The sequence below is a fragment of the Fusarium mangiferae genome, assembly GCF_900044065.1.
Source record: "Fusarium mangiferae strain MRC7560 genome assembly, contig: FMAN_scaffold002, whole genome shotgun sequence".
Taxonomy (NCBI): Eukaryota; Fungi; Ascomycota; class Sordariomycetes; order Hypocreales; family Nectriaceae; genus Fusarium; species Fusarium mangiferae.
The window spans coordinates 3,175,064-3,202,650 of record NW_024573922.1 but is presented as its reverse complement, the minus strand read 5'-3'; the positions used below and the strand labels follow the sequence as shown (position 1 = coordinate 3,202,650).

The window sequence follows — 27,587 nt, the reverse complement described above, 5'->3', positions numbered from 1 at the left end:
AAAAAAGCCGAATACAGAAGGCAACAAACCCGAATGTGCGTGCGAGAAGATACTTCGGGCTATTTAGAGTTAAGCCTTAATTATATTTACTATGAGGTTGGCGGTATTTTCTTGTTACAGAGCGCCCCTATTAATACAACATATGAAGACAAGAACTACCACGAGCATGCAATGAACGAGCAGCAAACGAGACGAAACACGAGAATACCATGAAGCATCAAATTTAACCATATACGTGAGGTAGGGGTTTCTCCTTCACGTGACTCAATTTCTTTTCAGAGGTCCAAAAACACCATTACCCATCCGCACGCAGCGAAGGCCCAGGCAGTTGCTTCTGCGACATGGGTAAACATCAGGGACCACCCCAACCCAGCTACAAACGTCGCCCAAGATGATTTATCAGAGATTTTGATCACAAGTATATACCGAAGCTGTTTCTGGTACCATAGGATCCTGTTATTCGTGTGTTTCATGTCCGTGAGCCTGCCAGGCCCAGACTTGAGTGAGCCTATGAACAGCCCAACACAAATGACATGGAAGGCTATATTGGGCATTTGGAGCTTGAAGATGAATATATCAAATGAAACTAGAATATATCGTTCTTAACCTCTTCTCATAATTAATAGGTCTACTTTACTTACGTATTACATTCTTGCTCTTATTGCCGACTCTACTTGTCGTAACCAAAAGATCTGGAAAAAAGTTCACAAAAGGGAGAGTCACCACATCCATTTCTATGTGGTTCAATATTTAGAGTTGTCTGTGAGAACTTCTATGCACTCCTATAGTTCACAGGATATGCTTGTTGTCTGAAGACTGTGATTTGCTCACGACAACTGCAAAATATCTCTCCCATTATGCCCCTTATAATAGAGGGAGATATATCTAATCAGCGAAGATAGATATAACCAATCATATGAAGAAAGGTAGAGTTAGAACTGGTCATATTTAATGTCTATGTCTACCCTTTATATGGTTTGACCAGAGCGAATGCATACCTATGCCTAACACGATATACACACTACGAACGAAGGTCTCGTCTAACAAGAGGTTGGACCCTGACATAAAATCACGCGACAAATGGAACAAGGGATAATGTAATTCGCCATTTTGACATCTTGTTCGTAAAAGGTCGGTCAACATTAGATCGTCATGTTCTAAGCTTTCAACCTTGCTACATCCTAGTTTACGATAGCACGGTCCCTCGTTGAACTTGAGTTTTATGAACTTCCTGATAAGCATTGCCATTTAAAGCAATGGTCTGTATTGCTTTCAGAAATACCTGGTTAGTCTATCATTGTATCAAGTCAACAACTATTGTCAAATCTGTAAAAGCGAACATCTCTTGACAAACTCGATTATGGGTTCTGTCTAGTCCTACAAGAGTCAATAATGGAGACGGAGTGACGTAGTTTGGATCCACCATGAGTTAAGCGGGCCCGCCAACATCAATATCTCAAGAAGACGATAGGCGGAAGACCAAATCACTGCGAACCTGAATTTACCCTGGACTACCAGTTATGTGTGAGTGGAACTTGAAGAACATGTTGAGATTTGAGTCTTCCCTCTTTGCGATAGCGTATTCTTGGGTGGAGGATAAAGTACTTGATAAGTACATCAGTCCATATATGCCATCAAGTCTGGGGGTTACTTAGTATGTGGAGAGAGAACATCCTCGTGAACATTGATTTCGTGGGGAAATACAAACGATTGGAACCGACCGCTTTTGATATTGGATCTTGGTCAAGGTCAGGTTGATCTGGGTTGCAAAGGTTGTGAGCTGCTCAAAGACTCATGGCGAAAGACCAGGGCAGAGCCAATGGCTCACCTGTCCACTCAAGTTGAAGATGAGGATAAATCAGATTGCCTGAATTGCACATGTCCTGGCAGAAAGGAATTAATGGAACATGCCTATTTCCAGCTTCCCTTCCATAGTCACACTCGAGTTCCAACTGAATGGATAACTAGGCATGTGACTGGTTATGCTTGCACAGCCTTGGATGCGATTACGAGTCAGATCTAGCAGCGCTTCATCTGACTTGTCTCAGCTGCGGAGAGATCTTTTCAAGTGGCATCCTTATTATGCTGTCCATTGATTGAGAGCAGTAGTGGTTTTTATCGGCTGTGAACCCCCACTATGGCTCTCTTGGCTCTATAACGTGTCCACGCCCCACACTTCACGATAGTTCTAAATGACCTACGACGGACGGCAAGTTGGTAAGCTTGCCCCGAGCGCCTATAGTAAAAAAAGCGTAAGTGCCCGCTTGGGAACGTGGAGTCTCCAAGACATATTCTCATTGAGATAAACTGCAAGCATGTGGAGGTACTGACTGTATCCATAAGACCGTTGGAATTCAGAGTTTAAGGCTGGCAGAGATGAGCCATTATTACCCCTGAGAAAATGGTAGAAATTGAAACTCGATAGAGCGAACTGGCTGATGATCATGCAATCAAGCAAGATTAGAGATTGAGTAAAGTGGAATCGCTACTGTACTTGAGATAGAGTAGCGAGTATGGAGATCAGACGCAGACAGCCCAGTCAGTACGGAGTACAGTGCAAGAGATCCTACATGCATCTCAATCTCACAGCCCAGGCCAGGCAAACGCGACCTCGACCTCCTGAAAGTCTCCCCTGAATGGCAAACTCCCGTACATACTATTTTCCAGCAGCCGTCCCCTTGCTTGCTCTCGATCGAGTTTTAGTCGTCGACTTGTCCTATCCCTCAAGTTACTGCCCTTCCTTCATCTTGAACCGCATTTCCTTCATCTTTATTTCTCTTTCGTTACCAACCTTCATCCTTATCATCAAATCACCTCTTTTCGTCCCGCTTTCCTCACCCTTGAGTCGGTCATTTTCCTCCCAGACGTATCTCTTGCACATTTTCGTGATCACTGCCCCTGCTGCTGTCTCGCCTGACTATAAGTATTGTCGAGATTTGTCACTTGTTGCAGCCAGCAACTGTCCGCTTGCGGTCCTATCCTGTCTCAATCGTGGTCATCTGCCTATCATCCACCCCAGCCGGCTACAGCTTACCTCCGCGTGCTGCACTCCAGCTTTTCCCCAGCTTTCGACTCCATTCTAGGCAGTTTGGACTTGTTTCGTCTAGTTCGTTCTGATCAATTCAACCAAAAGGGCCTATGACAGCGCTTTGCTTGTCGATTATTACCGCGCATTCCGCCTGTACCGCGTCGCAACCTCACGCACACGCAATTTGTCCAAGGTCACTCCAAAGTACCTGATCCCCAAATCTGCGCTGCCGAGTGACGCAGTTTGAGCTACCACCAACCAGGGGTCCCGACAAGCCCAGAAGAACAAGGCCTGATACAGCGTATCTCAACTGACTAGGAACCCACCTCACACGCCCAATTGAACCCGCGCCCCAGTCAGGTATCGCTATCTTTTGCTGTGTTTACCAGTCAATCTCTTTTTTACCGATTGAATCCTGCCAGAGACACCGATAGACCCTGATTCCGCACCGTCCACACCCCGGTCACCCGACCCATCTTTCCCATTCCCCTCCGTCTATCGCTGGGCCGTTCAAGGTGCCGATGACCTCGTTGTCTCTCGGCCTTTCCCCTTCTCTTTCCGTACCTTTTACCTTCAATCTCTCTGCAGACGGGCGCTGCTGCTTAACAGCCCCATCTTCCCAAAATTCCTCCCTCAAAGTCTTCACGTCTTCCCTCAAACATTCCTCTACGGACCCTTCGTCCTGATAATCAACAACACCAAGACCCGGATTCACAAGCGACGTCATTGCTCGCGTCCCGCAACGACCACGATCGTGCCTACGACGACGATAGCGACGATAACCGCCAACACCGCCCCGGCGTTGCCAAGTCTCACCGTCGCTCGTCTTATTCTGGCTCCGAATCGTCGTGGACCGACACCGGCGATATTGGCGAGCAGCTGGCCGACGAGCACGACCCTGTTCGTTTACAGCTCTCTTCGGACGTTGAGGACGAACTTCTGGCCAACGTTCATCGCCGACATCCCAAGCACGGCAACCAGAAGAGGGTTCGCATCCAGGACTCACGTCACCACCGTCATTCTCAGTCGCGATCTACCCTTATCAACAAGGAGGCTATCGAGGTTCCTAACTTCAATCCCCCAGGTCCCTCTCGCGCTGAACGTGTACTTGGCGCCATCATGGCCGGACGTACAGGTTCAATCCATGGCCTGACAGGCAAGGCCCTGATGTAAGATTGTGCACTCTTGTCACTTGCAATTTTATAGACTGACCTTTACCAGCTACTTCACCAGTATCTTCGTATCACTCGGTGTTTTCCTTTTCGGATATGATCAAGGTGTCATGTCAGGTATAATCACGTAAGTTCTAACGCTCTTTGAACTCGTTTTGGTTTTGACTAATCGATTACCAGTGGACCATACTTCATGGATTACTTTGGTCATCCTTCCAAGGCATACGTTGGTACTATGGTTGCTATCTTAGAGATTGGTGCATTCATCACTTCCCTGATGGTCGGTCGCATTGGCGACATCATCGGTCGAAGACGCACCATCTTCTACGGGTCTTGCATCTTCTTCGTCGGAGGTGCTCTCCAGACTCTGGCTACTTCCATGCCCATGATGATGGCTGGACGTTTCGTTGCCGGTTTCGGAGTTGGCATGCTCTCGACCATTGTGCCTGTTTATCAATCTGAAATCTCGCCTCCTCACAACCGAGGAAAACTGGCATGTATTGAGTTCACAGGAAACATCGTCGGTTACTCAACATCTGTCTGGGTTGATTATGGCTGTGGCTTCATTGAGAGTGACTATTCTTGGCGCATTCCTCTTGGACTGCAATGCTTCATGGGTGCTCTGCTTGGACTCGGCAGTCTGGTCATTGTTGAATCACCTCGGTAAGTCAATCGTATTCGGTGTGCGTCGAAATGACATGCTAATCTCACAGATGGCTTTTGGACAACGACCATGATGAAGAAGGGATGGTGGTCATTGCTAACTTGTACGGAGGTGGCGACATTCATGATCCTAAGGCTCGAGACGAGTATCGCGAAATCAAGATGAACGTCCTTCTTCAACGCCAAGAAGGCGAGCGAACATATAAGGACATGTTTCGTCGGTACAAAACCCGAGTTTTTATTGCCATGTCCGCCCAAGCGCTCGCTCAGCTCAATGGCATCAACGTCATCTCCTACTACGCACCGTACGTCTTTGAGTCTGCTGGTTGGGTTGGCCATGACGCTGTCCTCATGACTGGTTTCAACAGTCTCACATATCTTATGTCAACAATTCCACCATGGTACTTGGTGGATCGTTGGGGTCGACGCAAGATCCTTCTTTCTGGTGCCACAGCCATGGCCATCTCACTATCGCTCATATCTTACTTCCTCTTCCTCGACATCAAGTGGACTCCTCGATTGGTTGTTCTGTTCGTCATGATCTATAATGCCGCTTTTGGTTACTCATGGGGACCTATCCCCTGGCTCTATCCTCCTGAGATTCTCCCTCTTAGCATTCGATCAAAGGGTGCCAGTTTGTCTACAGCGACCAACTGGGCGGCCAACTGGCTTGTGGGTGAAATGACGCCTATTCTCCAGGAATGGATTAAGTGGCGCATGTATCTGGTTCATGCATTCTTCTGTGTGGCCAGTGTGGTTATTGGTAAGTTCTTTTTGTCATGCCTGAGCCGGCACCGCCTTACTAACATGTTTTAAGTATACTTTATCTACCCGGAGACCTGTGGCGTGAGGCTGGAAGACATGGACTCGCTATTCGGAGACGCCAGTACCGTTGCTGGTACTCCTTCGTTACACGGCACTGAAACCGGTTCTTTGATGAGAGCCGGATCTCCTGTAGGATCTTCTCGAGGGCTCATTGGACCCTCATCTGCCATTCCTGGACTTTCCCTCGACCCCCCTGCGATCGATGATGACAGCAAGTCTCAGATGCAGTCCGGCGGTGATGAACGAAGTATTGGTGGCTGGCTATCAAGAGTGGTCGGACGAAACAGGTCCGACAGTGGAAGCAGCGCGCAAGGTCGGTATGCTCCTCTTGGTCAACAAGAAGAGGGCCGAGAAAGCCGACGTGATGACTACTGATGAAGTCTTTTGGAGTTTGTCTATAAGAATACCTGCATATAGATGGCGCACAAGGCGCAGGATGCGTTACCGCCAGGATAAGATAGCGCGGCGATCGCCTTGAAGGATACTGGAGTCACTTGATGGGAAAGAATCAATTAAAGGTGCCAGGGCTTAAGGGAGGCTTACGAAATGAAGGTGACGTTAGTGTGTGTGTATATTGTTGGATGAGAATCGCTGCATTTCCTTCAAGATCTATGGATCGATATATTTAGACCGAATTTTCATGGATTTAGACGGCTGACAATGGCCTGTATATCATATATACCCAATGAGAAGAGCGGCTTGGTACAGATAAAGAAGTGACCATGCTAAAGAAAGTGCTGTTGCTGCTGCGGAGTAAGGTTTGGCTCTTTCGCAGTTTACTGTCATGAACTCGATTTATTCCGTGATAGTTAAAGTGGGCCCATTACAACTTCTCACACATCGTGACGGGTGACACCAATGACATCTAAACTGTCTATCAAAATTCTGCAAGCATGGCTACCCCGACCGAGATAAGGTATGCTTACCGACATCTATATCGAAACATTCTCAAGGCAGTGCAATACACAATTCCTGCTCGCTTCGTAGCCCGCGATCAACTCCGGAGAGCCTTTCGCGAGCCAGGTGCCACATATGATGGACGGGGCATCAAGCGAACCATATGGTTTCTCCAGGCGGCAGCGAAAGAGAAAGGATTGGAGCATAAGATCTTGAAGAACTTATTGCGAGTCCGGCAGATGAGATACCGGAAACGAGATTACTCGGCTTATGATCCGTTGAAACATGTAGCGTAAGTCTGAATCTTCAATGAGTGAGCAGTGCTTATGTTGCGATTAGACAGGAGATGAAGGATGCAAATGTGACTGCGTATAATCATTATGATATGACGGTCGCTATGCTGAATAAAACGATGGGCCTCTGTCTTCGTTGACATTACTTGAGGCTCCCTGAAGTTTATGCAAAGAACAATCCGGTACGCCAGGACTTGCCGCGGAAACCTGCGGTGGCTGAAGTTCTTGGAATACAGACATACAGATACCAAGTTCGCAGACAAAGAAGGAACGAAAATACGGATGTGTATTTTGCTATCAAAGGCTTGAGGTACTGTAGAGGCTCCCCTAGCAGCTCTTTGCTGGGACGATGAAAGGGACCTGTGCATTTACGGTACTGGATACACAAGCAATAGGAGTTGTATGGTTGATGGCAGATCTTGGGCGGAATAACCGACAAATTATTTGCATACGTTCTTACTTGGGAATTCCCAATTCCCCGAACAGCGAGACCCTAAATAGTACATGTACAATACATTGAACACAAATCGCAATCCTCACTAGGCTAACCGAAGCCCTCAACGCCTTCATGAATGCTTTTCCTTTGTCTGTGATAGTCTTCTCCTTTAATCATGCTTGCTGTGTCTTTTCTCGGTATATGGAAGGAAGCTCTACTCCTCACTCGGAACGTCAATGTCGACACCAAGCTCCTCAGAAAAAACCTGGTTTAGGCTGGATCCATCACGAACGTAGATCCAGTCACCCACAGCTGTGCCCTCTTTCTCATTCTGACCCTCTCCAAAGAGGCACCAATCATAACGCTTAGGACCAGAGATGGGAGATGACAGCCATATCTGCTTATTAGGGGGCTGCTTGTTGATGATGTACGTGCCCTTGTCAGGCCAACTGATGCTGAGGACTCCAGCCTGTAGATAAATGTATCAGATGGGGTTGACGATAGTCGCATTAGTTATACGTACTGAGAAGTCGACGTCGATGTCTTCTCGCTGGTCTTGGAGTTCCTCAAACTTGCCGACAACATTATCGAGGTACTCGTCCGCAAGGTCATGATACTCTTGCTCAGTAATATCGGCGACAACAGCATTCTGATGGATCTCTTCGGCTTCGTTCAAAGGCTTGGCAGGATTCTCCGTATCAGGCATGATACCCCGCTTGTCGGAAATTGTAGTCGAGAAGCATTTTTGCGAAAGGGCACATCGGATGGAAAGGTGCGAGATTGCAGGAGCGATACGGAAGCTTGAGCGGCAGATGGGCGTTGAAGAGCGGATCGCTCGCGAAGCCAAGCGGGAAGCTTGAAATGCGATTTGTCGGGACATCTTGTTTGTTAGAAAATCAACTTTCGGGAATTGCGTCGTGACTGCAATACTGAATGGTTAGAAAGGGCCCGTAAATGAAAACCAGAATAGCATTCGCGGTGACGAGCTTGGTCAATCGCTGTTATTCAGAAGATGAACGAATTGAAGCAACCAAGCTCCCCACGGTCTGGATAAGTGCAGCTGCCAGGTGGGACTGACCAATTGCACCATGACTTCCATTCGTCAGTGCAGGTACGTACCGCAATTGTAGCTCCCCCATCCCGTCATCATCAGCTTTGCTTCTTCATTGCAGACACATGCCCCACCATTCACCATTTCAACCTACAATACCATTTGAATCCATACCTAACCTACTCCACTAGGTCATCTACGTTGGTTTATGTGAGGGCATGAGGAGCTCCTGTCCCTAATCATGATCAATGCCTTTCTGGTCTTCAACGGCCAAGGTCAGCCTCGTTTGACAAAGTTCTATACCCAACTGGTATGCTTTATCCCCTCCAGCTTTGTTACCAGAAACTCAGATGCGCCCCAAAGGAAACTAGTATACAACAGCGCCTCATCTCCGAAATATTTACACTCGTCTCGAATCGACCGGCCGGATCTTGTAACTTCTTACCCCTTCCACCTCTGCTCGCCGCTTCAGGCACCTCCCACACCTCCTCGGAAGAACAGAACGATGTTCCAACACTGGTAACATACCGCAACTATGCGACCCTTTATTTCATCGTCATCTCTACATCGACCGAGTCGCCGCTTGCCCTTATCGATTTGATCCAAGTCTACGTGGAGGCCCTCGACAAGCTGTTCGAGAACGTCTGTGAGCTGGACTTGATCTTCAACTTCGAAACCCTGCACTCTACCTTATCGGAAATGATAATAGGGGGCGTGGTAATAGAGACAAACCTAGATCGCATTGTCTCAGGGGTAAAGGCGCAAGGAACGGTCGCGAAGAGACCTGTGAACGAAGGAAGAGGGCCCACTGGCCTGGGAAGTGGACTTGGTATGGGTGCCAATTTTGCTTGGACTGGGCGATGAGGATTACGTCTATTCAGAGCGACGAACGACACGCATGACAGAGCGGATTACAAGATGTGTCTGCCTGTTGAGATATCCATATATGTTTCGTCTCTACGAGACTAACGCCGAACTCCAAGTATTGAATAATATACATATAGAATACACTATTTTGATTCTGGCTCGTCCTTTGGGGGATGAAAAGGCGGCGCATCTGGGCGTCGTTCGTATCGCTTCTCCGGATCGACTGTGCCGAATAGATATTGTGTCTTCTTACGAATCTAATGATGGCGTTAGCAGTTATTGGTTCTTCTACAATCACAAATACGAACCTCTTCAGAAGGCTTATACTTCTGACCCCACCATTCGAACTCGGAGTAGAAGCAGATCCAGATCAGTGCAGCTGGGGCTCGAGTTAGATAAGTCTAGAAATGATTGCGTGAGGATAATCTTACCAACAATCGTCAGGAGCTGAGCAGTCTTGACAAATTTCACCCATCGCGGTGCTCGACTTGCTAAGATAATGCGACGCTTGTACTTCTTCTCAAACCGGAGTTGTTGCTGGACAGTAAGCTGCTTGAAGTTCGGAGGCCACACTTTTCGGGCCTTGTAAGGATTGGTTGCCACCGTCAGAGGAGCCTTCTTGAGAAGGCCTTCCTTTGAAGACGAGGCCATGCGTCTCATCAGAGTGGAAAACATTGTGATTGAGTCGCTTCGGACCTCTCTAGTGACTCAATGGTTCAAGACATGACGCTTCGCATGAGGATTGTGGTTAGTGTTGGAGAATCTCCAATAAGCGCCACATCACCAGCCACATCACCAGCCACATTGATGCACTACTGTATGAGTGTGCCCCGCGATTTTCACCCCTCCTTCTCAAGTCCGATTCAATCCCTTCCAAACAGTGACTCAAAAATTTCCACGGAATTTCGAAGTGCGTATTGTTCACTCAACCTTCATATTTCAACATACTATTGAGGGGGAAACTGACAATATTTTCTCTTTCTTCCCAGGTCTCGTCCATTTGCGACCATGGCTTCTACCGATTCTGTTCCCAAGGCCATGGAGGCTCTCAACATCTCCAAGACCAAGGAGCTCAAAGGTGCAGGTCCAACTTCCTCCATCGTTTACAAGTAGCCACTCTAACTATGAGCAGACTGAGAAGCGAGACACTTTGATCGCACTCGAGAAGAAATATCAACAGAAATGGCAGGACGAGAAAGTCTTTGAAGCTAATGCTCCCACCACGGATGAAGTGCCCCTCCACTCCATTCCCGCCGCCGAACTTCGGGAGCAGCAGCCCAAATTCTTTGGAACCATGGCCTACCCTTATATGAACGGAACCCTCCACGCTGGTCACTCTTTCTCCGTCAGCAAGGTTGAATTCGCCGCTGGTGTGGCACGCATGCAGGGAAAGCGAACCCTCTTTCCCATGGGCTTCCACTGCACTGGTATGCCCATCAAGGCTTGTGCCGACAAGCTCGTCGACGAGGTCAAGATGTTTGGCCAAGACTTTTCGGGTTACAAGGATGATGAGCCTGTTGTCGAAGAGAAAGCCCCCGTTGCCAAGCAGACCAAAGAGGATATCACCAAATTCAAGGCTACGAAGGGCAAAGCTGCGGCGAAAGCTGTCAAGATGAAGTATGTAGAGCTTCTGCCCTCGAAATTTCCAACTTGCTAATATATAACACAGGTACCAGTTTCAGATCATGCAAGCTATCGGGATTCCCGCTGAGGAAATCCACAAATTCGCTGACCCTCAACATTGGCTTCAATACTTCCCTCCACTGTGTAGGGAAGACCTGACCAATTTTGGTTGCCGTATCGACTGGCGCCGGTCGTTCGTCACCACCGATGCTAACCCTTACTACGACGCTTTCGTTCGATGGCAGATGAACAGCCTCAAGGCGCTGAACAAAATCAAATTTGGCAAGCGATACACCATCTACTCTATCAAGGATGGCCAGCCTTGTATGGACCACGACCGAGCTGAAGGTGAAGGTGTTGGCCCTCAGGAATATACTGCCCTGAAGATTAAGGTTCTCGAATGGGCGCCCAAAGCTGCCGAGACCCTGAAGGATAAGCTTCCGGATGGTGTCAATGTTTACCAAATCGCGGCCACTCTAAGACCTGAGACTATGTATGGCCAGACTTGCTGTTTCGTTGGCCCTAAGATTACCTACGGGATCTTCAAAGTAAATGAGAGCGACTACTACTGTATGACAGAGCGCGCAGCAAGGAATATGGCGTACCAGGGTATCTTTGCTAAGGAGGGGGTCATTGAGAAGGTTGCTGAGATCATTGGCTCCGACATGGTTGGCACTCTTGTTGATGCTCCTCTCTCTCTACACAAGGAGGGAGTCCGTGTCTTGCCTATGGAGACTGTTCTCCCTACAAAGGGCACTGGAGTTGTCACTTCCGTGCCTTCTGACAGTCCCGATGACTTTGCTACTGTGACCGACTTGGCTAAGAAGGCTGATTATTATGGGATTCAGAAGGAGTGGGCCGAGCTTGAGATCTTCCCCATTATTGAGACACCCACTTACGGTGACCTCTGCGCCCCTTTCCTAGTCAAGAAGCTCAAGATTGCCTCCCCCAAGGATACAAAGCAGCTCGAAGAGGCCAAGGAGCTTGCTTACAAGGAGGGCTTCTACCAGGGTGTTCTGAAAGTAGGTGAGTTCAAGGGCGAGAAGGTCGAGGTCGCCAAGCCCAAGGTCCGACAGCAGATGATCGACGCTGGTCAGGCATTTGCCTACTCTGAACCTGAGCGCAAGGTGGTCAGCCGGTCAGCCGATGAATGTATCGTTTCTCTTATGGATCAGTGGTACCTGGACTATGGCGAGGAATCGTGGAAGAAGACCGCCCTTGACTATGTGGACAATGGTCTCAACACTTACACACCTGAAGTAAAGAACAGCTTTGAAGGAGTTCTCAACTGGTTGAACCAGTGGGCCTGTGCTCGCTCCTTTGGTCTTGGGTCTAAGCTGCCCTGGGATCCTCAATTCCTTGTTGAGAGTCTGAGTGATTCGACTGTCTACATGGCCTACTACACTATCGCACATCTTTTGCACAAGGACATTTTCGGTAAGACCAAGGGAAGCGCAAATGTCGAACCGGAACAGATGATCGACGAAGTCTGGGACTATATCTTCTGCCGCCGTGATTTAAGTGACGAGATCGTCACAGGCAGCAAGATTCCCAAAGAAACTCTGGAGAAGATGCGCCGCGAATTCGAGTACTTCTATCCTCTCGACGTGCGAGTATCAGGCAAAGTGAGTGAAATGAAAGTACTTACATTGAGATGAGGGGAGACTAATCTTCGTGCTCTACAGGATCTGATAAATAACCATCTCGTTTTCAGTTTATATTCCCGTTCGTTACCTTTTCCTATCTTCCTCGTTTTCTGTTCTCTGATTTCCCCTGGACTTTTGTGAATTTTCTGGATTTTCCTGAACCTTTCTATTTTCTGGCTCCCTTACCTCGTTCCAGGCAAATTTAGTATCCTTTGACTAACACTTCTCAGATTTGGCCCTATTCTCTCAAGAGTACTGGCCTCGAAGTATCCGAGCGAACGGTCATTTGATGTTGAATGGCGAGAAGATGAGTAAGAGCACTGGTAACTTCATGACTCTCCGAGACTTGACAGAGAAATACGGTGCGGATGCTTCTCGTATTGCTCTTGCAGATGCCGGTGACGGTGTAAACGACGCCAATTTCGAGGAGGATGTTGCCGATACGAACATTCTGCGATTATATACTCTCAAAGAGTGGTGTGAGGACATCGTTCGGGATCAGGATCAGCTTCGAACTGGCGAGTTGAATTCGTTCCAGGACGCTTTGTTCAACAACGACATGAACGCGGTTATCAAGGAGGCTGTTGAGCAGTATGCCAACACCAACTACAAGCTGGCCTTGAAGGCTGGTCTATATGAGTTGACGAGTGCTCGCGATTTCTATCGAGAAGCCTGCGCAGCAGCTGGTATAAAACTGCACCGCGATCTTGCCCTCCGGTATATCGAGGTACAGGCTCTGTTGCTGGCGGTCGTTGCTCCTCACTGGTCTGAGTACATTTGGCTTGAGGTGCTGAAGAACAAGGGCACTATTCATAATGCTCGATTTCCCGAGATTAGGGAGGTCGATGCATCCCTGTCGGCAAAACGTGACTATGTACGAACCACTGCTTCCAACGTCAACTCGGCGGAGGGTCTGCAACTGAAGAAGAAGGCCAAGGGCAAGGAGACATCTTTCGACCCCAAGAAGCCCAAGCAACTCACAATCTTTGTCACGGACAAATTTCCAGCTTGGCAAGCGAAATACATTGATCTCCTGAAGGAGATGTGGAACGTGGAGGCCAAGTCAGTCAACGATAAGGAGCTCAATGGCAAGATTGGCAAGATGGGAGAGATGAAGAAGGCCATGCCATTTGTGCAGAACCTCAAGAGACGACTTCAGGCTGGTGAGCCAGCGAGCGTGGTACTGGAGCAGAAGCTGGCATTCAACGAGAAGGAGACTCTCCTACAGATGGTTCCTGGATTGAAGCGAACTAGCGGCCTAGTTGCTTGCCACATCATCTCAGTCGAAGAGGGCAGCAAGAAGGGATTCAACCTCGGAGATGGTAAGGAGGTGGAGCTTTCAGTACCTACAGCCGAGCATGCAGTCCCTGGACAGCCAACATTCCATTTTGAAAATGTCGAGGCTTGAATGTAAGAGCTAAGAGAAGGAGATCTTGCTTGTTGCTAAAATAGAAAGTATCACGCGTGAATGCATACAAACCCATCGGTTGAGGTTACGTGTTCCTGCATCAGATGTGTGTACTGTGTGTGGGTCGACAGATCTGTGTTTTGGGTTAAAATTGGAAAAGACGTCGATCAACTATACTAGGTAGGTAGAGACGGCTCGCTTTGTTATGCCTGGCATGATCGCCGTGATTTTGATTTTGATTTTGATCTGGATTGAACCCCATGTAGGCCTCCCTCTTGGCCTTTAGTCACCTCGATGCTTGATCCTCCGTACTCGATACAGTAATCCGGATTCTTCGGTAGGCTATTCTTGTCCTTAGGACTCGGTACACGCATACGCTTACGCTGACATCACGTAGTGCTTTGCCACTATACAATAAGCCGAAAAAGTGGCAGTGATAGTAACGAGATTCGATAATAGGCACAGAGGAGTCATGCGGTGATTGTGATAATTCCGATACTTATTGCCAAGTTGCAAAACAGTAATTATTCCAGAACTTGACAGAACACGGTTGAGCTTACAAGGTTGAGTCAAATGAGACAGGGGTATTTGATAGCATCAACGACGCGAGAGAAGGGCTTGGTGCTATTGCATGGTTTGTTTCAACGACATGCAAAATTTCAATGGAAGTTTACTCACATCGAAACAGACAGTCTGACCGAGCTTCTACCTTTGGCTTTTTTCTCCGAGCACTACATGAACAGGGCAGGGGACACTCATTAATTTGATATTGAATATTTCCGGTTGCATCCCCATTTGGTCTGTAACAAACCCCTGGGGGACATAATGGATGATGAATGCTATCGAGAAATGTTCCGGGGCAATAGGCAGTAATAATAAACAAAAGGGGCTCAAAAGCTTGTTCATGCAAAAATATGGAGTTTTCCGGGTCGGTTAAAGGAGACATAGATTGAAGGGGGGATATTCAAGTTCAAGGGACCTAGTCATCATCACTATACCTGGACACTCTCCTCCAACCGTTGATTCAGATTAAAACATGGAATTATGGATACATACTGATGGGTTCCATCAATTGCGCGTCTTGCGCGGTGTGGGAGCGATGCAGGCGACGGAAGCGGTAGAGGACGGGAGCCAGACAAGGCCAGAGTGCCGGGGCCAAGCTAGCAAGAAGCCGGCAGGGGCAGTGAGCTTGATTTTCTATGGAACCACTATAACAGCACAGGCCATTCATATTTGCTGTTTTGCTGGGTTCTTTGGGCTAATAAGTGAACGAGAAAGTTCGAGGCAATCGATCATGATGGGGCTTGCCGGAATGTCCGCGTTGTTTCGTTTTAATGCCATGCGCGATAAGAAATGATAATATAGTGAGAGTGGCTGGACGATCATTCCTGTTTATTCCCTCTCCCTCTCCTTTTCCCCTTGACTGGTGGCTTTGTGGTTGCTGTTAAGGCCGCAGCCTGGTCTGGGCTACTTGATTCTGCTTGCGCGTCAGAACCACAATTAAAAAAATCCAACACAGATCTACAGATTATTAGTCCGAGCCGCAAAATACAATCCTAGCACTTGGACCAGCCGCAAGATTTCAGGGCACAGGCGACAGGCTAACAGGGCACAGGGATATGAAGGTCTCATCTGCAACTGCGGGAGAAGGGGAAATAGGGAATATCGGCACCCGCTATTCGCGCGGATTCCTTGTGCTTGCATATTGTTCCGTCTATGCTTTCCAGTAATTATCAACAGCGAGCTGGTTGGTGTTGTTGTGCAACCCGTCTCCAGTTATCTTGTGGTTGTTTTTAGAAACATTCTCTGGCAGAATCGGGCGGTTTTTTTTTATTCGCCTTGGTCTGGAAAGCTTGCGCAATCCGCCTCCACCAACCCCAAACAAACTAACCCACGCCCAGCAGCGACCATTCATGATTGTTCCCTGATCCTCAAAGGTTCAGATACAGTGCAGTATACATAATCAAAACTTGGTTGCGTTTATGACGCAAGTCTCTTGTTGCCCAGTGAGACTGTGTAGGTCTATAGAACGGCACGGCTGATCATCTTGAGGACTGTTCCTGTTTCTATGAATCTTTGGAGGTTGGTGTTGGCTGGCTAGGCTGGACCTGAACATTCTGCAGTGTTGTTATGCTTAGTTGGCTATCTCTCCCGTGGTGTGCATCCATCATGTCAATATCTTGTCGTCTTGCATATGGCTGCGGGCAGTATCAGATCTTGGTTGGTTGATCTAGCAACAATATACCGTAGTGCATAAGCATCAGCATCAGCGGAACAGTTGGTGTGAGGCTGGGTCTATCTATTTTTTGCTGATTATTGAATTACCCACTGTACAGCCGCGTCAATCCTGCGCTGCAATCAACCAGTGTAGTCCAGCGTGACTCAACAGAGAGCCTTCCTTTCACTGCAGCCTCAACCGACACTGTAGATTGCGTTGACTCTGTGCCTTGATTTTCAGACAGAGAAAACAAAAGTCAGTGTGGACCCCCCCAGCTCTGTAACTGACGCACCGGATCAACTTCCTCGTTGAGGCCCTGGCATCTGGTATTGGGTGATATTGAAATATCCTGGCGGTGGAGTCATGTATAGTACAACGGTGGAACTCGAAGACACCAAAAGAAGTGGGTGGCTTGGGGTTGGGATGATGCAACCGCCCCCTGGGGCTGGTATCATGTATCATGTATGTACTGCACCGACTGACTCTCCTCTCAATCCTTGCGAGGCTCTCAGGTATATAGGAGTCGAAGCTCCTCTGCTCGTTCAGTCATTTCCTCATTCTCAGCATCCACTCAACAGCTACTACAACTACAATCGCTACATCAACACTCGTTTAAACCCGATCTAATTCTCTTCGAACTCTTCTACCAACAACCAAACAACCTAAAACCACCGTCAAAATGCACGCTTCCGCTGCCGTCCTCGCTTTCGTCGCTGTTGCGGCTGCTGCCCAGACCCCTGTGGCTCCTGTTGCTACTCCCGTCGCTACTCCCGGTGCCCGTTAGTTCCAACCCTATCTCACGATCCTCTCACGACAGTTCAACTAACATCAGTCAACAGCCACCAACGGTACTAAGCCCGGCTCTGGCTCTGGCTCTGGCTCTGGCTCTGGCTCCGGCTCCGGTTCCGGCTCCACCCCCGCCAACGGCGCTGCTGCCCTCGGTCTCAGCGGTCTCGCTGGTGCTCTCGCTGTTGCCCTTGCCCTGTAAATTTTGACATTTGGAACTTGTACAGGGTTTGGTGGATATGAGGACATGCTGCATTCTGATGCATAGTCCTGGAGGAACCGTGCTGGTGCGCGTTTAACTTTCGATGGAGATAGATCGGGAACGTTTTGTCCTGACTAGAATAGATAGACCAATGGAGCGAAATCACCTCCAGCTATATTAATACTAATCGCGTACCACCATCGTTGTCTGGTTTTTCTTTCTTTTTCGTTGAAGTAATTTTTTATTACCCTGAGCCCATTTGAGCCTCTCGTAGTCCTGCTTGTCTCTGAATACTTGGTAGTAACACTGAACCAAAGGAGTAACGGCGGCAAATTTATTTCCGGCGTGACGTTTGTGTTGTGCTCTTATCTTAACTTGCTGGGGTCTCAATGACTTCTTCCCTGCTCATCGCCCTTGTAAATTGGTAGATTGTGGCGGAGACACAGACCCCCTGTGTTGCAAAGAAAAAAAAAACCACGACAATCGGTTTGGTGACACATGGATGGATTTTCGTGTAAGCGATTCTCATGGTTTTTGCAACCCCGTAGACAGAGTTCATGGAATGAGCCGGGCTTCCAGGTAACCTGGTGGTCACTCTTGCCCTACCAAGGGAGAGGTTGCTGCTCGTATTGGTTTGGGGACGTTGCGAAAATGGAATTTCAAGGATTCCGGAAGTTGTGGCCGATTTACCGGTGTCGAGTTGGATAGAAGCCACAATCTCCTCAGGGGGTGTCGTGCTCCCGGCGGAAGGGCGATTGTCGTGCCGGGCCTATTCGCATGGGTAGTCGCAATTTTTATGATTCTATCGCCATTCTTGCTTCACTCAAGCGGCTATAGGAACCTGTCCGCCCGAGGTGCCTGAAGTGGGAGGTTTTGGTAGGTCATCCTGAAATTGTTAACAGAAAGCCACGAGCAAATCTTTGTCGCAAGACATACCAGATCAAAAATAACCCGGATCATGAGACTGCAACTAGGACATACGGCAATATCCTGCTCGTCCAGCAAATCCTCGAGTGTGATTTGAAACTTGTCGCCACAAGGACATGGGAACTGGTAAACCCCCATAGCCTCGTCAAAAGTCATATCCTCGATCTCGACCTCATCGTAGATGGAAATACCCTCGTCGTCGGACATTGTAGCTGCTAGTTGATGGCTAATGTGGTCGTAACGAGAAAGGTATTCTTCGGTGATGTTGTGTTTATCCAAAATATTCAGAAAAGGTGCCCCGCGATGCGATCAAAAAAGTCATCCCCGCGTAAAGTGGCTCAGATTTTGAAAGGTGGCTGTGCTCAGCCTGTGGCTGTTGAGTCAAATGTCAATCACATGCCGAGCGCAATAGGAAAATGTGGGGAAGCTTACACCTGCCCCAGATTCATCGACCGAGGAAGCTACTGTATGGGGAAACTGCCATCGATATCTTGGAGCTCACGAGACGTCCTTGGTCATGTAGCGCAAGAATCTTACTCCCTTCAACACTTTGAATTCTTTTTCTCTTTCTTTGGCTTTGATCCCAAGACCTTTATTTGAACCAGTGCTTGATTTTTACTTGGATACCATTCGACTTCTGATTTCCCCATGGGCCTAACTGCTTTGAATAGATCTGTGATGTGACGTCGATACGCCTCGGCTCAACCCCAATCTCGACTACGTTTCGACTTCAAGGGATTAAAGAGTTATCGCTAGGGATCACTCAACAATATTACGGATTATACAATTATCAACTTAGTCTACAGAGTCTCTGGGTCTGCGCGCGCGTCATGGCATCGCAATCGAAGCTCGCCTTGCCGGGCGATCGCACCCTCCGGGGCATCATCTCGCAACTCACAACCCTCTACGTATCCAATCGCACACGTATCTCACGCGCTGTATGGATAACGCTGTTCGCTGCCCTCGCTAATCGAATTCGCCTTGCCATCTCCGAGCAAAAGGCAGCCTCCGCCCGTGAATCTGCCCAGCGCGCAGCCCGTCGCGGTACCACTTCCAGTGGAACCGAGGAAACACCCCGAAAGAAAGTCGAGCTGAATCGCGAGTTCTTTCGGTCATTGCTTCGGCTACTTAAGATTGTTGTTCCAGGATGGCGCAGCAAAGAGTCGAGGCTACTGATGAGCCACAGCCTCTTCTTGGTTCTCAGGACTTTAATTAGTCTACGCGTCGCCGAGATGGATGGTGCTATTGTGAAGGCTCTCGTGAAAGGAAACGGAAAGGAATTCCTAAAGCGCATAGTATGGTGGATGCTCATAGCGGTCCCTGCGACCTTCACCAACTCCATGGTAAGCCTAATTATTCCCCGATGTTCGTTGCTTGCTCACAACTGCTTTAGCTATCGTATCACCAAGCTGAGCTGTCGCTTAAATATCGATCGCGACTAACGCAGCATATACATGACAAGTACTTATCCAATCTGACTTTCTATGGTATCTCGGCTTTGGATGATAGAATAAAGAATCCAGATCAACTGATTGCGGTCGATGTATCAAAGTTCTCCAATAGTCTGGCCGAATTGTACAGCAATTTAGCCAAACCTCTACTCGATATGGTATGTTGAGTTGCTTGCACTTACCAGCAAAGTCGCTGACATCATTCAGACAATATATACCTGGTCTTTGTCGAATAGCGTCGGTGGTGAAGGTGTTGTCTTCATGTCACTCCTTGTCCAATTATCAGCCAACGTGATGAGAGCACTAACTCCGCCGTTTGGGAAATATGTTGCAGATGAAGCAAGGTTGGAGGGCGAATTCCGCTTCCAGCACTCACGCCTTATCGATTATAGCGAAGAAGTCGCTTTATACGGCGGCCACAACGCTGAAAAAGACACGTTAGACAAGGGTTACTTTACTCTCATCAAGCACGTCAACTACATCCTCCGTCGACGATTTTACCACGGATTTATGGAAGATTTTGTCATTAAATATTTCTGGGGCGCCCTTGGTCTGATGCTCTGCAGTGTTCCCGTCTTCGTCAAGATGCCTGGTCATATCGCGATGAATATGGGCGATCGAACAGAAGCCTTTGTCACCAACAGACGGATGCTTCTCTCTGCATCCGACGCATTTGGCCGTATTATGTTCTCATATAGAGAGGTTATGGAACTGGCAGGCTATACGTCTCGTGTTGCTACTCTACTGGATGTAATGGATGATGTCCAGGCTGGTCACTTCGAAAAGAAGCTCGTCTCCTCTTCGGGCGTTGAAGGCAACGAGGCTGTTCTCAAGGGGCGTGGAACTGTCCACGAGAGTAACGACATCACTTTTATTGATGTGTAAGTTGGAGATCACTGCCCTCTGTTACTACGCTAACCCATTCGCCCAAATAGACCCATTATCTCACCTAACGGTGACGTGCTCATCAAAGCTCTGTCTTTCACTCTCAAACACGGAGACCACTTGCTTGTTGTTGGGCCTAACGGCTGTGGAAAATCGTCTCTTTTCCGCATTCTCGGCGGTCTCTGGCCTGTTTATGGAGGCACAGTCTACAAGCCCCCTTTCCACGCCATATTCTACATCCCCCAACGGCCTTACCTTTCCCGCGGCTCCCTTCGCCAACAAATAATTTACCCGGATTCTCTTCGCCAGATGCGTGCTCGTGGTGTCACAGACGCAGACCTTTTCGAGTATCTCAAAATCCTTGGTCTTGAGCACCTACCCGAATTATACGAGGAAGGTTGGGACGCTGAGGCTGAGTGGCGCGATGTTCTTTCTGGTGGCCTCCAACAGCGTGTTGCCATGGCTCGGCTCTTCTACCATCGCCCTAAGTACGCTATCCTTGACGAGTGTACCAGCAGCGTTACCCTTGAGACAGAGAAGGCCATGTATGATACAGCAAAGGCCCTAGGCGTCACTCTCATGACTGTCAGTCACCGCCGAAGTTTGTGGAAGTATCACTCCCATATCCTTCAGTTCGATGGCCAGGGCAACTATGTTTTCACCAAGCTTGATGCCGATCGACGCCTCAAACTTGAGGATGAGAAGGAAGAGCTGGAGGTTCGGTTGCGCCAGGTCCCCGAATTGGAGCGCCGCATCGCCGAGTTGACGGCTGCTTAGGCGGCACAACCTATATTATGGTTTGAGTGGAAATATTACCGAATACCCGTGGCTGAATAGTTGCACAGATACAAGTGTATTTCCTTAAAGGTACTTAGACGTTGGCGTAAAATGTTTAATTGATATGGCAGTATGCCACAGGCAATAATTGAAACAGCTTCTTCGCCAACCACTTGATGGTATCCTGCATATTTGTAATATACTGAGATATAAAACCGTGCCAAATCTCTGGATGGATAACCAAGCTGGCTTTGCGTTATACATAGTCGAGGAGAACAGAGCTTATGTACACGTCCCTGGAGGTGTCATGGCTCCCAACCCATCCACCAAACCTCTCATGTCAACCATCCTTCCAAAGCCTATCCCGATATCTCACCCACTCCTCTGGTTGCGAGGGTGAAAAGGGCATGTATTCTTATGCAGGCTGTTATCGCCTCTCATGATAGCCTGATGGTCGGCGCCGCATTCCCAGCAGAACTCATGCCCACATCTTGAACCTGTAATACACAAGAATCAGCACTGCATGGGTATTTCGCTTATAGCTAGCTAGCTGGGGGGAAAAACTGCGGCCTACCGCATAAACTAAGTAAATTGGGCAGTGCCATGGATCTTGTTGCATTTCTCAACTACTTGATACAGACTCATTGGCACTACTCAATTTAAATCTGAACAAATGAAACAAGGCACAAGTGTACGCTGCTCCATTTCTTGCCGCAGAGCCAACAAAATTGGTATTTGCATTTTGCACCTGCTATGATCAGTGTCCATATAACGTGGCCGGCGTGGAGGTCCTGTGTGATCGCATAGTACCCATGATAGTGAAGCAGCATTATAGCAAGACTTGCATGTGTGGAAAGATAAAAAGAAAACAGCAAAAGCGGCAAGGAACTTACATGTCATATGTGCACTATAGTTCCTGTTAGTACCGTGTTTGCCTTTATAGAACACGAAGATTTGATGCTTACCAGCCGGATCTCTTCTCGATAGCCCATCCGCATCCTCCACATGGTTTTGTTGTAGTTCTCAATGTTGCATTGCTCTTTGCCTCTTCTTCCCTCCTTCTGGCTGCAATTTTGCGCCTTTCTTCTGCTGCATTCTGCTCTCGTTGCCTCTGATGCCTCTCTTGTTCTAGTTGTCGTTGCCTCTGACGTCTCTCTTGCTCCAGTTGTCGTTGCATTTCCTGGTTCCTCCGTCTCTCTCGTTCCAGCTCTCGTTGCCTCTCCTGCTTCTCCCGTTTTTGTTCTCGCTGTCTCTCCTGCTTCTCCCGTTTTTGTTCTTGTTGCCTCTTATGGTTCTCTTGCTCTAGCACTCGTTGCCTCTCCTGATTCCTCTGTCTCTCACGTGCTCGTGCTCGTTGCCTCTCCTGTGTTTCTCGCTCTAGCTCTTGTTGCCTCTCCTGGTTTCTCTGCCTTTCACGTGCTCGTTCTCGTTGCCTCTCTTGGTTCGTCTGTCTCTCTAGCTCTTGCTCTCGTTCGCGTTCTCGCTCTCTCGCTCTCCGATCTTGTGCCTCTTGGCGCTCAATTTCAGCATTTTCTTCAGCTTCCAACCTGCGAGCGACGTCCAAATCTGCCTCTTCTTGAGCTTCTTGAGCTGCTTGAGCCTCCTCCCACCTTTCATTTTCCAGTTTCATGTAGCTACGGAATTCTGGATCCTCTTGAAGCCGATCATACTCGTCGCAAGACAAGTCTTCATGCCAGTTGACTCCGTGGCGAAAACATGAGCGATGATTGCATTTAATGCAAACTACGATGGGTTGAGCAGACCCAGAGTCATGGATCTGTCCAGAGCCGCAATCAGAGGTACACCAGAAGAAGTTCTCCTCGTCTGCCACAGCAGCTCGAAGAGCCTGTCTTTCGTATCTATACGATGTTAGTCGTATTCTATCGGTTTGAGTACTATATTCATACTTGGAAATTGTCTGTTCATCGGCAAGGCGTTGAATGTCGTTATGTTCTAGTCTTTCTTTGCACTCGTCGCAACTGATTTCGTTCCAGTATTCAGTCTTTATGGCCACTTGGATTGATCGCACCATGCAATCCAAGCATATAGAAGGAGTGTGCGTGCATTTCGAGGTGACAAAATCTGGAAAAGAATTTGGAGCTTTCATGTCGCTCAGGCAAGACACTCTCGGCCGCCTATTGCGCTTACTGTCACAGCATCACTGTCCGGTGACTCGGGCAGATCAAGGTACGGGCTTGCAGAGGACGAAGACGAAGACGATGCGGTGGCGACGGTGCTAGCTATCGGTTGTTCATTGGATGAAGTACTGTTGTGTCTGATATCGGAAATCTTATCACCTGTATTCTCAAGGTCGAAGTCTGCAAAGTTTAGGATAGACGCGGGGGTAGGATAATAGCCTTGTCGAGGCGACAAAGCAGAAGTAAACCCATGAGCGACAACTATATCGCGATGAGACTCTGCAGTAAAGTCAAATTCATCGAGAAAAGAAGGACGTTGATAGCGAAAATGGGCTTGTGTTGATGGTACAGGGGCTGTATCGTACGCTTGAGACTGAGCCGTGTTACTCGATGAAGAGTCTTGAGGTTTGTTCGTTCGATTTTGCACTGCAGTAGCACTACTGTCGTCTTCAAAACCACCCGTAATGGTCGGGTTAATGCGCCCATAGAAGCTGCTATTTTGGGCGGACATGTCGTTGGTGCGCGCAACTTTGGACTGTTGGCGAGGCGGTTGAATAGGGGGGCGTTGCTCAGGGTTGCGTTTTTGAGAGGGAGAATGGCGAGAATTTGAGTATCGACCAGGGGAAGGACGTGTCTTTTTTGCAGTCACTTTGTTCCTGCGCTGAGTGACAGCGGCAGTGTCAGTGTCAGTGCCATTTCTGGTTCTCGGGGTAGATGTCTGATTAGTCGAAGTTGAAGTTGAAGTCGTTGCCTTGACCTTCTTCTTTTTTGGTACCACCTTGTGGCCTTTGTTTCTCCTGAAGCATAGCATTTTGCAAAGACATCAGAGCACTCAGAAAAGGAAACACAGGGTTTCACAAAGGAAGCAGGTACCCGATCTCCCGTCCAGGAATAAGTTGAGGTTTCACAGCCCTGCCCAGGTTAGGAGGCAATGTTGAGTGGGTGAGTATGATGTTTGATGATGGTTTGCAAAAAAGTTGATCGACACAAGTTCAAAGCAGTGGGGGACTTTATGTACTCTGCCAACGTTAAGTTCAAGGGAGATACCTTAAGGCTACCACCAAAGAAAGTAAGAAAGAAAGAAAGAAAGAAAGTAAAACTGGTGTCTTGGAAGTCAGTTCCGCAGCTGGAGGCCATCCTTACACCACATTGGCCCGAGAAGCCTGCAGTGGGTTAAAGCAAAGGGCAACCTGTTAGGCTTCATCGGAGGGCAATTGAAGCCATTCACGACCACGAATTCGACACACCATCCTTAGACCCTTAGTCCCCAATCCATGTGCGTGCCGTATTAAGGTTATAACATGGATCCCATGTGGCCCCCCGCCTTCTCAAGCCATCTTAGGCCGATGCACCCACCCCCTGGGGCGGTATAGGTATGGTCGACTACCTTACCCAGGTAAGGTCCTGAGGTAGGTACAGTAGATCACAAGCGCAATGACGAGAAGTGTGCTACCGACTGATAATCACTCTTCTTTGAATATGTGAACTAGATCAGCTTGGTACATTTTATCCAACAACCTGTGCCAGAGCCACCAAAGTTTGGTCCAAATATGGATATCATTACCTTGCTTACGGCTTGAGACTCGCAGATATAAGAATCACCCTGAGCATATAGATGAATTTAAACATATTCATATGATACAGTACTAAAGCGCTGGTCTGTCAGAACAGTTAACATAAAGCATACAAAATTGCCCCAAAGAAACTTACTTTGGTAGATCAGAGTGTAACTAGTGGATGCGGAGGTATACACAGCCTCGATCTTACAGTTCAGCTCGTAGTACCATTGGCCATCCCATCCCTTTCTGCGACGTAGCTGATTCTCCGGAATATGATTGACGTCTGCTTCAACGATTGAGAGAATCCCGACATTGTCGTTGCGGGACAATGGAGCATCTCGAGACAAAGGGTCATTGTATATAGTCATCCTGACCGTTCGAATGCGTCCTTTACTCACAGGATTTGTCCATACAAATGCGGCGATATATGGCTCGTTCTCAGATACTGTCGAACCCTATTGTGATGTCAGTTTGGTAGGATTTGCTAAGTGAAATGGCGTCTGTCAACCTACTCTCGTAATGAACCACTCCATGACTCGGACTTTGTAGCAGCCGTCGAGACCGCACCAATATCTTTCGCTCTTTAGATTTCTGTGAGACTTTTCATCCCAACGAACACTCCATTCAGTGCCATAGTGTTTTCGGGCCTTGCGGTTTTCCACTTTGACCACTGTGGAGTCTGGGGATGAAAGAGCAAGTCCTTTGAGCACTGCTCCCTGTACAATAGCCTGCCATGCGTTGGGGGGCTGCAATATCCGTACAGAGCTATCTATGGCAGCTCGAAGTCGCTCCTTGAGGTAATTTGAGGACCCAAATCCGCCTACCAGAAGAATGGCTTGAACAGGCACATTGCCTGCTGTGATCTGATCCTTTACCAATCTGATGACCTCAAGCACCACAGGCTCAAATATTTTATGAACGTCTGATGCCTTCAAGGCGAAACGACCACGACTGATGCCGAGGGACTTATTGTTTGCCAATCCTGCTACAGGGATGTTATAGGTCTCGTCAGGTTCAGCGTTGAAAGCGAACTGACGCTTGACCTTGTTCTCAAACACGTCCAGAGCCTCAGCCACGATCTCGTCATCGAAGCCCTCTTCTTTGCCGAGTTTACTCTGAAGAAACTTTGAGAAGCGCATGTTGAGAAATGTTGAGCCGCAAAGTGCACCTGAACCAGGAGCCGCTTCCTGAACCTCCAGGATAGGCTTCGTGCTCAGGATTGTGTACGAGATCAGGTCGACAGTACCACCGCCTGCGTCAACCACAACCATGGTGTCTCCGGGGTCAAGGGCGTCCAGATTCAAGTCATGAAGGGCATAAATGGCAGCTGCTTCGGGTTCGGATACCAGATGGACATGGTGCTCGGGCGCGGAAATCATAGCTTGTTCGCATGCCTTCTTAGTCTTTTCCTTCGCTAAGTCGCTCCAAATAGCTGGTACGGTGATGACAAATTGCAAAGGAGTGCTGTTGATAAGACCACTGCCGAGCTTCTCACGTAAGGTGTACATGAGATGCTCAACAAGCTGGGCAATGAAGTCGGTAACAAGTTCATCGGTATTTCGGCCGCTTCGTACACCCTCGGCACTTGTATTGTGGCCAACAGCTTGTGTGGAAGGGTCTAAGTTCCTTTGAAGGTATGAGCCATCCAGCTGCTTATTTTATGAATGTTTTGACACTTACAGCTTGAACCACTCAACAACTTCATGTTGAGGTGCATTCACAGGGACAGAAAACCCCCATTCGATATTGTCCTTGCTGTATCGCATTCTTGTGGGGACTTTATCGCTAGATTGTCCTTCCTTGTTGGCACTCGATACAGGCCATTGCGTAATGCAAGTTCGTCGTGATGGGTTGCGATTCTCAGCCCAAGCCACTCCAGAGTATGTGGTCCCAAAATCAATGCCGACGATAATCTTTCGATCGGCTGTTTTGGGCTGGTCCACTTCCATGGAAAAGGGTTTTGTGGTAATCGGGTATGAAACGAAAATGAATATGATATCAGTTTCACGGCTCGGGGTAACGATGCGCTAGCTGAGTTACAAGTGTGATATGAATACCTAGGTAGGGAAAAGAGGAGGAGGGTGGTCTTTGTGTAAGAAATACAAATGTGTGTGAATCTCTCCAGCGGAAGAGAGAGTATTTGATAAAGGTAGAGAGGAGCGCTGTTCCTTAAGATAGGTAGGCAGAAGGTGGTAATGACACTGAGGCAGGCATAGATGGACCTGCTGCGTAGTGTTACACAATTCCAATTCAGTAGGTCTTACCTACCTTACCTATGAGGAAGGTGATTTTGCTGTCTACTATGGTACCTCATAAAATGTATCCTTTCTTCTTGCCTGAACACGCACCCTCTCGGTACTCGCTCATCTACTACCTACATAAGTCTTGTTTGTTGCTGCTGGCTTTCGATTTCATATTTAGCAGTGTCTTTAAGGGTCTTACACTCCGGCATTTCAGTCATCACGACTTGAAGTTTAAATTGATTCCAATGGCAGGACGTTGGGTCACAGTGTTTGCCTTCTTTTCCAGAATACGGTACTCGGCTTGAGTAATGAGAAGCAGTTGTTCGCGTGTTAAGCGAGTGGGCTGTTAAATCTCGAGGTCTCTCTTGTTCCATCATGGTAATAAACGACTGGTCACAAATTCAGCTTCGGTACTCTAGCAGAAGTATACTATCCTTAAAAAGCTGGTAGTAGGTATGTTGACCTGAACGATGCTGGGCGGTCAGAGGCAGA

General features: G+C 48.2%; 11 protein-coding genes across 11 annotated transcripts; 6 read left to right on the top strand and 5 right to left on the bottom strand.

Annotated features, from left to right (window-relative positions):
* Nucleotides 1-3,549: 3,549 nt before the first annotated feature.
* FMAN_05636 (uncharacterized protein) lies at nucleotides 3,550-6,063 on the top strand (the record flags this gene model as incomplete). Its single annotated transcript, XM_041827682.1, has 6 exons — nucleotides 3,550-3,588; nucleotides 3,638-4,197; nucleotides 4,250-4,327; nucleotides 4,381-4,863; nucleotides 4,914-5,626; nucleotides 5,681-6,063. 6 exons carry the CDS (start codon nucleotides 3,550-3,552, stop codon nucleotides 6,061-6,063), a joined length of 2,256 nt encoding a protein of 751 aa, XP_041678621.1.
* A 518-nt stretch (nucleotides 6,064-6,581) lies between these two features.
* Nucleotides 6,582-7,018, top strand: FMAN_05637 (uncharacterized protein; the record flags this gene model as incomplete). Its single annotated transcript, XM_041827681.1, has 2 exons — nucleotides 6,582-6,877; nucleotides 6,925-7,018. The coding sequence occupies 2 exons, from the start codon at nucleotides 6,582-6,584 to the stop codon at nucleotides 7,016-7,018; spliced, it is 390 nt and encodes a 129-aa protein (XP_041678620.1).
* Nucleotides 7,019-7,528: 510 nt separating this feature from the next.
* On the bottom strand, nucleotides 7,529-8,194 carry FMAN_05638 (uncharacterized protein; the record flags this gene model as incomplete). Its single annotated transcript, XM_041827680.1, has 2 exons — nucleotides 7,529-7,783; nucleotides 7,838-8,194. The coding sequence occupies 2 exons, from the start codon at nucleotides 8,192-8,194 to the stop codon at nucleotides 7,529-7,531; spliced, it is 612 nt and encodes a 203-aa protein (XP_041678619.1).
* Nucleotides 8,195-8,606: 412 nt separating this feature from the next.
* On the top strand, nucleotides 8,607-9,229 carry FMAN_05639 (uncharacterized protein; the record flags this gene model as incomplete). Its single annotated transcript, XM_041827679.1, has 2 exons — nucleotides 8,607-8,675; nucleotides 8,729-9,229. 2 exons carry the CDS (start codon nucleotides 8,607-8,609, stop codon nucleotides 9,227-9,229), a joined length of 570 nt encoding a protein of 189 aa, XP_041678618.1.
* A 146-nt stretch (nucleotides 9,230-9,375) lies between these two features.
* Nucleotides 9,376-9,883, bottom strand: FMAN_05640 (uncharacterized protein; the record flags this gene model as incomplete). Its single annotated transcript, XM_041827678.1, has 3 exons — nucleotides 9,376-9,489; nucleotides 9,541-9,611; nucleotides 9,664-9,883. The coding sequence occupies 3 exons, from the start codon at nucleotides 9,881-9,883 to the stop codon at nucleotides 9,376-9,378; spliced, it is 405 nt and encodes a 134-aa protein (XP_041678617.1).
* A 357-nt stretch (nucleotides 9,884-10,240) lies between these two features.
* On the top strand, nucleotides 10,241-13,909 carry FMAN_05641 (putative leucine--tRNA ligase, cytosolic; the record flags this gene model as incomplete). Its single annotated transcript, XM_041827677.1, has 5 exons — nucleotides 10,241-10,312; nucleotides 10,365-10,849; nucleotides 10,902-12,480; nucleotides 12,541-12,580; nucleotides 12,732-13,909. The coding sequence occupies 5 exons, from the start codon at nucleotides 10,241-10,243 to the stop codon at nucleotides 13,907-13,909; spliced, it is 3,354 nt and encodes a 1,117-aa protein (XP_041678616.1).
* A 2,897-nt stretch (nucleotides 13,910-16,806) lies between these two features.
* Nucleotides 16,807-17,115, top strand: FMAN_05642 (uncharacterized protein; the record flags this gene model as incomplete). Its single annotated transcript, XM_041827676.1, has 2 exons — nucleotides 16,807-16,906; nucleotides 16,967-17,115. 2 exons carry the CDS (start codon nucleotides 16,807-16,809, stop codon nucleotides 17,113-17,115), a joined length of 249 nt encoding a protein of 82 aa, XP_041678615.1.
* Nucleotides 17,116-17,938: 823 nt separating this feature from the next.
* FMAN_05643 (putative Diphthamide biosynthesis protein 3) lies at nucleotides 17,939-18,249 on the bottom strand (the record flags this gene model as incomplete). The annotated part of the gene is made up of 2 exons (XM_041827674.1): nucleotides 17,939-18,001; nucleotides 18,052-18,249. The coding sequence occupies 2 exons, from the start codon at nucleotides 18,247-18,249 to the stop codon at nucleotides 17,939-17,941; spliced, it is 261 nt and encodes an 86-aa protein (XP_041678614.1).
* Nucleotides 18,250-18,872: 623 nt separating this feature from the next.
* Nucleotides 18,873-21,155, top strand: FMAN_05644 (uncharacterized protein; the record flags this gene model as incomplete). Its single annotated transcript, XM_041827673.1, has 4 exons — nucleotides 18,873-19,385; nucleotides 19,436-19,651; nucleotides 19,701-20,374; nucleotides 20,429-21,155. The coding sequence occupies 4 exons, from the start codon at nucleotides 18,873-18,875 to the stop codon at nucleotides 21,153-21,155; spliced, it is 2,130 nt and encodes a 709-aa protein (XP_041678613.1).
* Nucleotides 21,156-22,116: 961 nt separating this feature from the next.
* Nucleotides 22,117-24,104, bottom strand: FMAN_05645 (uncharacterized protein; the record flags this gene model as incomplete). The annotated part of the gene is made up of 4 exons (XM_041827672.1): nucleotides 22,117-23,014; nucleotides 23,063-23,134; nucleotides 23,185-23,237; nucleotides 23,304-24,104. The coding sequence occupies 4 exons, from the start codon at nucleotides 24,102-24,104 to the stop codon at nucleotides 22,117-22,119; spliced, it is 1,824 nt and encodes a 607-aa protein (XP_041678612.1).
* Nucleotides 24,105-24,862: 758 nt separating this feature from the next.
* Nucleotides 24,863-26,801, bottom strand: FMAN_05646 (uncharacterized protein; the record flags this gene model as incomplete). Its single annotated transcript, XM_041827671.1, has 4 exons — nucleotides 24,863-24,939; nucleotides 25,004-25,307; nucleotides 25,365-26,478; nucleotides 26,533-26,801. 4 exons carry the CDS (start codon nucleotides 26,799-26,801, stop codon nucleotides 24,863-24,865), a joined length of 1,764 nt encoding a protein of 587 aa, XP_041678611.1.
* Between the last annotated feature and the right edge of the window lie 786 nt (nucleotides 26,802-27,587).